The 9,964-nt window shown below is 40.6% G+C and overlaps 1 protein-coding gene across 1 annotated transcript in view; it reads right to left on the minus strand.

The window, feature by feature from the left end:
* The window catches only part of USH2A (usherin), a 388,071-nt gene that overhangs the window by 25,165 nt on the left and 352,942 nt on the right, over positions 1 to 9,964 (minus strand). Inside the window, exons 62-64 of the mRNA XM_017730037.1 lie at positions 3,423 to 3,650; positions 1,088 to 2,604; positions 9 to 84 (exon numbers count right to left, since the gene is read on the minus strand). Coding sequence (XP_017585526.1) covers positions 9 to 84; positions 1,088 to 2,604; positions 3,423 to 3,650 — 1,821 coding nt within the window. The remainder of the gene's footprint in view (positions 1 to 8; positions 85 to 1,087; positions 2,605 to 3,422; positions 3,651 to 9,964) is intronic.

A 9,964-nucleotide genomic window follows, 5' to 3' on the forward strand; every position in this document is an offset into this window, starting at 1 on the left:
CGGTCGCCCTCCAGTGTCTGTGCCGATGCCCACTCACTGGAGGCACAGCCCAGCTCCGTGCAGGCTTGGAGCTGGACTTCGTACCTTCGGGAACGCAAAGCAGGAGAAAGGTGATTAAAACGCTGCAGATACAAATATAAACTGTGCGTGATATCTGGCAGATTTCTCAATTTCCCCCGGTCTTTGGAAATTTTATATAGGAACACAGTTTGTATGAACACACAGATTATGTGCTGTGCTTTATATAGCAAAGAGGAAGAACACTGTCTTCTGGGGTATTCTTTGGGTGTGGTTTGGGTTTTTTCAGAGCACAGTTAACATCTGCAGGAGTCAAGTGATCAAAATCATTTTGATGATATAAATCAAAATGATGATTCATTGTAAGAGATGATTTGGATGTCATTTGAGAGCTGTAGAACTCCACTCTATTACTCTCTTTGGATTTAGATTAGTTATATGTAAATAGTAGACAAACTTATCAACCATGTAACACACACAAATTATGCCTACACAAATACATAAGGAAAGGTCAGGTAAATAATCAAGAATTAGTGAGGAAGATACTACTTCAGTATCAAGTGTGCTTCTGCAGGAGAGTCTGGTGCCCTCCCTTAAGTTTTAGCTTTCACTTAATCACAAGTCACTCGTTTCCAGCTCAAGGGTTCAACCATGTTCCTGGTGTGACCCCATTAATATCAACTCAACTCCACTGTGAATGGGCCAGCTACTACAACTTTGGTCTCCCCACCCCGAATGTTGTCAACTAAAGCCCTATTTATTCTCAACAGCAGACACCATGTGAAAGATAAACCAGTACAAGAGCGCAGGTTTTGGAGTCTATAGCAGAGTGCTGAATTACCCCTTCTATTAATTACAACCTAAGTCAACACTATGTACTTCGCTAAGATGATATAAAGCTGGTGTTATTATAAATTTAAAGGAAAACAAATCCTTGTTTTATTATTTGCTTTTTAGCAAACAACCCCATGGGTCTGACTATCTGTTTAAGCAAGATGGCTGAGTTGTCTGCCAGCCCACTGCCCCACCCCACAGCATTTATTCAACAAATGAGTTCTTCCATACTTACCTGCAGTAGGGCTGTAGCTGTGCCACTATGTATGACCGTCTCAGAAAGGAAACATGAGAAGCATCAAAGTCAAAAGTCTTCTTTCCTGTTTCGCCAGGCTTGTGGACTGAGACTGTGTAGTTTCTAATGTCACCGTTTACTTTGATAGGAGGATCCCAGGCCACCAAAATCTCACTGGAAGACCAGGCCTGCAGCCTAGGAGGCAACATCCCAGATGGAGCAGAGGGGTTGGTTTTTATCCGAGCTGAGGGACTGGTCACGCTGCCCTGGCTGTTATTTGCTGTGACAGTGTAGCTGTACTCCATGCCTGGCGTTAGGGTGAAATCAAGATACCGAGTTTCCAGACCAGAGTACACAAGTACACCATCCCTCCTTAGGTCATAGCTTGTGATTTTGCCATTGGGCTTATCTGGGAGTTTCCATGTGATTTCAATTGACTCTGAGCCCATGACCAGCAGCCTGGGAGCTTCCATATTTAATGGTGGAGCCTCCATGGTCATCACAGACTGAGACGTGCTAGAGGTGCAGCCCCCAGCAGTACAGGCGACCAGTGCAAAATCGTACTGCGTGTAAGGCTGCAGGTTAGAAACCGACATTTGCAAACTTTTGCCAGGATAATACTCTTCATTGCCTAATTTCAATATGTACTTGGTGATATCTCCATTTTGTATTTGGGGAGGTGCCCAGGATGCACTGATTTGAGTGGCACTGACAGCCCGCAGAGATGGGGGCTCCACCAAGGCAGGAGCTGCTTCCAGTGTCCGTATTGCAGCTGGCTCACTGGTAGAGCAGCCCCCCATGGTACAGGCAACCACTGCATAGCTGTACACCGTGTAGGGCAGCAAGTCCTCATCCACATAGCTGAGAGTAGCAGCGTCGAAGCTGAAAGGATAGAGAACATCATTCTTCAGCAGCCTGTATGACTGCAGAATGCCATTGGGCTGTGCCGGGGGCCTCCAGGATATGAGCACATTATGGGGGTTGGCCGACACCACGGATAACCTGGGGACAGCAAGACTTTTTGGGGCAGTTTGACTAGTCTTTGCCACCGTCCAGGAGCTGTCAGCATAGCCTGCTGCATTCCAGGTGCGTATTTTATATTCATATCTTGTCCATGGCTGCAAACCTTTATCATTATATGTGAATGTATTACTTTCAGTGTTATATTCTGTGAAAACAATTTTCTCATCTTCCGTTGTTGCTCCGTGCCCCACAACATTCTCTTCTGTGCGTCTATGAATAACTTCATAGCGAATTATTTTTCCATTCGGATTAACTGGCTGCAACCAGCTCAGTTCAATGTTGGTGGCATTCACTGCCTGGATTACAGGTGCCATTTGGGACACTGGGGGAGCTTCATCTGTCCAGACTGGCTGGGGTGGAGAGCGAGTGCAGCCTGCTGCATTGCACGCCTCCAGCATGAGGGTGTACAGGGTGTACGGCTCGAGGCGCCGGAACAGGAACTGGCGAGATAAACCACTGTACTCCAGGTGGTCATCGCTGAAAACATTGTACGTCTGGTGAATTAAGAAAGAAAAAGAAAGAAAGGCAGGCAGGGAAGGAAGGACAGAAGCCAGGATAAAAGGAAAACAAAACAAAACAATTTTTGTCAATAACCAGTAGATGAGATCCTTAATCTTTGCAATAGGGTAAGGACTATTAGCCAGTGATTCAGAAACTTACTTCCTTGCTAGTAACAATCAGATCACTGATACAAAAGGAATGTTTTGATCCAATTTTCATGATTTCTTCATTTTGAATGCAGTAATAAATCACTTAGTGACAGTTTTCATTATATTTGATTGTTATCAAGTTTCATTGCGAGGCTCTCACAGGCCAGCAGAAAGCTTCTCACGGACTAGCTCTAAAGAAAATCACTTAAGGAAAAAAACCTCCAAATAAACCTCTGTAGTTGCAAACCTTGCAGGTAAAGGTTTACACTCAGTTGAAACCACTGAGCTAAAAGAAGTCTCAAATTTCAGAACAACATTCTATCAAACCCAGGTTTTCTAGAAACACATTTTGGTGATGTTCAGTGTACAACAAGTAAGATTATGAGGTTTCATGTGCAGCTTTCTATGCATTAAATGAACAATTTGGTTCAGTGTAAATTAAAATTTACAGTCACAGAGTAGCACAAGGATGTTAATATTCATTTTAATAAAGTGACAAGCATAGAGAACTCACAGAGTGTCTTGTGCTTACATAGGACTTACATCTTATTTTAAACTATAATGCATACAGTTGAGTCTTTTTCAGCAAAAAATGTTTTAATTTGATATTCAGCATTTCCCTTCTCTTTTTTAATCAAGTGAACTGTCAAGATGAGTATTACCTTAATCACACCGTTGGGTTGGGAGGGCTCTGACCATTTCAGCAGCAGAGCCCTGCCATTTTCTTTCTTTTCCACAGTGAAGTCGCTCAGGCCACTGGGTGAAGCTTCCAAAGTTCGCACAGATGTCCAGGGGCTTGAAACCTGCCCGGCGTTGTTTACAGCTACGACATGAATATGATATGTTGTGAAAGGTTTCAATCCAAATAAATGAGCCTGATGCTTTGTTCCCTGAAGCAAGAATACAGATGTTTGAGTTAGTTAAAAAAGTAATCAGCATCTGTGGTTTATGTCACTTGGAAAATGAGGCCTCAGCTCTGGGTCACTTCTGACTGCTTTGCAGAATACCCCATCTGGTTACCAGGATTTTTTTGGGGGGTTTTTTATGATTGAACCTCAAAAAGAAATTAGGGTTTAAAAATACTATCTATCATTCTGGTGGAGCCTTTGGAGCTAATTCCTTGGGATTCCTCCACAGACTGAATCTCAGCTAGGACACAACTTACAGTTCATTCAGCATGTGTCTGAGCTTGCTCAGTGAGAATGAGGCCTCCTGGAATTGGACTCAAGCATGTAAAAATCTGTGGTACATGAGTGATTCCTGGCTCTACAGAAATCTTATCCATCTTGTGTGTACATGTGACATTTCAGAAGCATGCTGTCCTGTTCAAGCTACTTAGGGCATTGTAATCTGGATAAACAGTTTGTGAATCCCACCAGGCTCAGCCAGGGCTGCAAGGACCGGGGCTGACCTGCTCCCACACCAGAGCACAGCCCAGCAGAGGGGTATGGTGGGGATGCAGGCTGATGGACATCAGCCATGGCCAGGAGCAGCCACTGGAGTCCCAGCGCACCCCAAACAGCATCTGACACAGACCTGACACTGCTCAGGCAAAGAGAGCCTCAGCACAAAGTCTGATCTAGGCAGGAGGGTGGAATTATTTTGAACAGTCACAAAAGGCACAGTGACCAACAAAAGAACAGGAGTAACATGTTCTAGTAGGAGACTGTGCAGATGTGTCTGATCAGAGGAGCAAAGAAAAAAGGAGTTCAGCTGATCACTGATATATTTAATCTCATTTTTAGCTGTACTTTGGCATGAATTATATAGACCACAAGAAAGGGAGTGCAGGAATTCAGTTGCGTTCATGTGATAGAACAAGCTGAAGTCAATTTCCCTGTGTCAGTAAGTCGTATTAAGTTGTTAAATGCTAACATTTTCAATTGTTTAATATTTAAACATTTGTTAAGCTATCAGACTCAGAAACAAATTTTAAAGAAATATTAATTTCTTTTTTAAAATATTAAAAGTTAGATCATAAATATTTAAATAGTTATTTCCTCAAAACAATGAGTTAGTCTTTTAGATAAATATAGCACAGCATTTGAATGACCATTATGAATATTAAATCTGAAGATGCCACAAGTACAGATTATAAACATACTTTTCTGATAAATGATTCCTTTTTTCTGTTAAACAGGGCAAACACTAGCAAGATTAATAATGCAAAAAAGTATAATTCTTTGTTAGGAATTCCCAGTCATCACTGCCAAAAAAGCATAAGCTGAAATGCAAATAGCAATCACTTTGAACAGATTATATATAAAAAAGCTCTGGCTGCCATGGGATATTTAGAGATATCTTTTGTCATAAGAAACATGGAAAGCATGTGGGCTATAAAGCAAAAACATATGTATATTATCAATAGCAGCACCTGTTCAATTACAGTTTATTTCGGTATGGAGAATTTCGTTCAGCCCCTAGATGGCAATACTATCAAACACTTTTTGTAACATGAGTACTTAATGATTAACAACGTGCGTTCAGTCATCCAACATACTCAAGGCAGCCATTAAAAAAATAACAAACCTGATTTCATTATAGATTCTTTTAATAAACATTTATGGCTTAGATCCTTGAAAGTGGAAGCATTTAAACTGCCATAGCCAAAAAACCTATACAGCCGACCGCGAAATTATGAACTGCAGGTTAAAGAACCACGTTTAAATCGAGGCTCATGCTTAGCATAAAAATCTGGCATCAGAAATTATGTTGGCACAAAACATGATTAAAATTAGCTTTACAATTGGATGTAGTCTGTATTAATAGTTTTTATGAGGACAGTTATCTATTAGGTTTTCAAAACAGAACTTTTAAAAGCCTAAAATTTACATTCCGTGGTTCGGGGGTGGGGATGGGAGGAAGGGAGAACACAGCATTAAATTATTGCCCCTGAACTGCTACACAGAGGCTCTCTGAAGGTACAAACACATTATTAAAAACATCAGACAAAAAGCAATGGCTCTGCTTTTTAATGAGCTGCATCATCGAGTGGCTTCTTGTGACAGCAGTGCTACAAAACACTAGATTTCTGTTTTTTCTAAACAGAAAACCAGCATATTTTTCATCACCCTCTACCATTTTCCTACTAAACCCCAAGATTTAATTATTTACAACCCTCACTACACTTTGAAATGAAACAAGGATGGAGGGATTTCCTTGCCTGCAGTTCATCATGTTCTCTGGAGACTGCTAAACCATTCCTTCCAGGGATGACTTTTATCCCTGGCTCCTACAGATACTTCTTGAAGAGCAAACGGTTTACATGTATTTTTGTTTTGTTTGGTTTTGAAGTAAGCTCAGGGGATGTACTCCCAGAATACAGAGCCACGCTTTCTCCCCCTGCACTGCTGCCATTGCCAGTTGTGAATTTGCTCAGCTCAAAGGCTGATGCTGAAAAGAGGATGGATGGCAGACTCGGTGATTCATTTTAAGAATCACTTTATGTCCTCCCATGACATTTTCAGCCTAGAAATACTGTCCTGCTGGAATGGTCAAATATAAATTACAAAATACACCTTGCACTGATAACACTGTAACTTTGGCTTCAGAGGACAACGACACAGCCTTAAACAGTGCGGGAACAAAATCATTGTCTGGAATATTCTCCCAGTCTTCTTCTGCAAAGCCATAAACTCATATATCCCATGTTTACACATGTTAACAGTCCAGATTTCATTCACCATTAAAAGAAAACCAACAAAATAAAATTTTAATGTGAACATTAAGATGTTCATAGACTGACTGACCATGAAATCCAATGGACTACAAGCCCATGCCCTCCTGCCTCCAACTGTGAAGCATTCTCACTCCATCAGTCATTAAATTAAGACTAATCCAGCAAACATTTAAGTGTGTGCAGTCTCACATTCCTCCTCTATGGCCCTTTCATTCTTTCCATGTAAACACTTATAGAAATGGACACCTGAGGGAAGAGGGAGGTTGTGACTAGCCACTGTGACCTGATCACACTCTGTAGCCCAGAGCCCAGCCTTTGACACAGTCCTTGCTTCTGGCAGCCTGGTCTCCTCTCCTGGTGCAGCTCTGGCGGCACTACCACTACTTCCAGCAGGATCTTTGGTTTTGCTGTGTAAAATGCTTCACATGCTGCCAGTGGCAGCACAAGCTCTTAACAGCAACAAATACACTCCTCCACTAATTCCACTCTTCTAACTGTAAATTAGGATAAAAGTTATTTAAAATAAAACCTTGTTTTAACACATTTTTCAAAACATAAAACGAGAGAACATGAATCATGAATAATGTATCTGTCAAGATTTGCTTCAGATTGCCTTTTTTGTTTGTTTATTTTTTAATTCATGAACACAGAAGTCACTTAAAAGTCTGGAAACAAATTAGCATAGTCTTTCATGCCGTTCAAAGACAGTGGCATCCATAATGCAAGGTGCCTGCCTTCTTTGCTACCTCTTGGTCCTCCTCCCAGGCATGAGCAAGGCTGTACAGCCTTGAAGGGTCTGATGATTTTACACCGCCTACTGTGATTGCTTTTGACTACTTGAAGTGCCCCTAAGGTGGCAACAGGGTCAAGAGGTCTTTGTAGGTTGAAAATGATCAAAAATTAGCATTGATCTGTAGCTGTCAATAATACTCGGCACGGGTGGACTCCCTGCACAAATGTTTAAACTGCATACAACTACACAACCTAGTCATCTTTGAATCGATCGATCTGATGAAGCAGCACTTTCCAGGGGTGTCACTCTGGGCTTTTCCTCATCTTTCAAGGCAGGCCAGCTTACCCAGTTGCCTAGGTCTCAGGGCATGAGTTCAAACCATGACAGACACATCAGAAGATCTCTGAACCACTGAAGAGCTGCTCAACAGGCAGCTTGAGTATCTGTCCCTTCTTCAGGGGTAATCATCAAAGCTCAGCAAGTCATCACCAGTCACGTTAAGGTTAGGCTCTGGTTTCTTCTCTCTCCCTATCTTCTCTTTCTACCATAATCTCTCCTTGGCAGGTATCTTTTATAGCTGAATAAAAAGCTAGCTCATTCTTTCTACAAGCCTCTAACTAAAGTGGCATCAGACACTACCACGCTGTTAATTGGAGTAGTGGCACAGGGATCCAAGCCAGCTCTTTCATAACCCATGGACATAAACGATGGGAAGGCAGTTCAGTGGAACATCCCCTTGTCTAGAGGCAGAGATGGGGAACTCTCCCTGGAAAAGGGAGGAGAAAGCTATGGTCTCCTGACAGCCAGAAGATCAATCCCACCATCCTATGATGGAAACTTTCAAATTCCCCATCAAGGAAGTCAAACAGACTCCTCCACATGTGACAGAAGCAAGGGGGAGTGCTTGGGGGTTTATAAAGATACTCAGTTTATCCTCACCTTTGTCATTATCCTCTTATCCAGTTCCCTGTCTAATCCAGACTCTTTGCCATTTTCTGCAAAGCCCTGGGAGCACTTCTACCTTGACTCTGATGTTCACTCTTATTTCCCAGACTATTCTTAGCCCCTGCCTTCACTCTGAACATTGCACTGAGCTCCTATTCACATGCAAACAGTAAATTGTCCTTTGGGCTGCCTTCGCTCGCGGGCTTATATCATGCATGCGGTGTCTTTTCTATTTAAAAAATCTACTCTCTTCCTAAAGCCTTATGCTCAGATTCACAAGGATCTAACTTATGGATACACAAGTAATCTATGAGTCTATTCCTGTAGCAATGCGGACTGGAATATAAATTATTCCCATGTTAGTACTGAAAAACCTCAAAGGTTAGTCAAACAGAAACCAACATGTTATTCATTTAACCAGAAATTATCTTGCCTACAGGTAATCAGAATTTCCATTTTTTTACAAGAAATTGATGTTGTACTATTTATCTTCCTCCCAATTTGTATGAAAAAAAATTTAGATTTTTCATTAAACTTTTTTTTGTAAATTTCACTCTTCAAATTTTTCATTTTAAGAACTTTGCATTTCGTGTTAGAATTTTAAAAATTGCCTTTCAACACCTATTTTTAATTTCAAATAATGATTTGATTATGTGATATGACCCAACAGGCTTTCAATAGCAGCAAAATGTACTACACAGGTAACAATTTTTATGGCAAATAAAAACCCAAAGAAATTAAAAAAGAAAACTAGACAAATATTTAAATAAAACTTTTAAGTTTGCAAATCCAGATTGTCCCTTATTAAGCCTGAAATAATTTTTAAACATTTTTGTCCAGGGAATGTTCATCCAAATTGTCTTTTGTTGAGATGAAAGGACACTCTTCCTCTCCCAGCCCAGAGATGGATCGATACACTTTCTTCTACAGTGGCAAGGAAATTACATTCAAAAAATTCATTATATTTGAGCCTGCTTTTCTATAAATAAATTTAGGAAATTTTAGTTTAGAAATGTATTAGAATAAATTCAGCCCACAAAGTAAAGCACATGAAATAGTTTCTTATTAAAACATAAATGTTGATTGTGTGATCATAAAGTATTCTTTTTTTGAGATTCCTGGCAAAATGAATGCTTTCTCTTTTTTTAACTTTAAGAATGTTCTTGTAATTTATTTTTAAGACAAATGGTAGTTTTGCCATCAACACCAGAGAACACAACTTTTCTCTCCTCTGTGACCCCATGTTCTCATCCTTTCCTAACAGCACCATGCTAGCAGCATTTTTAATAAAAACCCAAATCTGCACAGCCTGTTTCACTTGCCACATAACTGAATCACTTCCTATGCCAACTGTCCTACATGGGCTTGTGGACTGTACTAGGAACAAACCTTTAAAAACAGCAGTAATCTAAACGCAAAATATTCTGCAAATAACAACAATTGATACCTGATATAAAAATATTACATTGCAATTCATTTTCCTCCTTCTTGGCAGGGCATGTAAGGAACTGTGAATTGCATGTAGCTGAATCTGTCTCATGGAGTTGCTGCCTATTTTCACAGGAGACAGTTTTCTTTCCTGGCATGGCTGGGACCTGCTGCAGTCTCACCGGGCATCTGAATCCCCAGCTTTGACTTGAAAGCAAAGCAACACAAAGAAAACTAGGATGCATTGCACATTAAAATGAAATCAAATAAAATCAAGTTGGCCTTTGGGTAGCAGTACACTTTTAAAACACCAATGATGTTGCACTTTTGATGGTAAAACTTTAAAGAAACCTCTTTGGGCAAAGTCAACATTGCTATTTCAGTGAGATTCTCCTCTTTCTCCTTCTCTTTCTCTTTCC

The sequence above is a fragment of the Corvus brachyrhynchos genome, unplaced genomic scaffold (assembly GCF_000691975.1).
Source record: "Corvus brachyrhynchos isolate BGI_N302 unplaced genomic scaffold, ASM69197v1 scaffold101, whole genome shotgun sequence".
Classification (NCBI taxonomy): Eukaryota; Metazoa; Chordata; class Aves; order Passeriformes; family Corvidae; genus Corvus; species Corvus brachyrhynchos.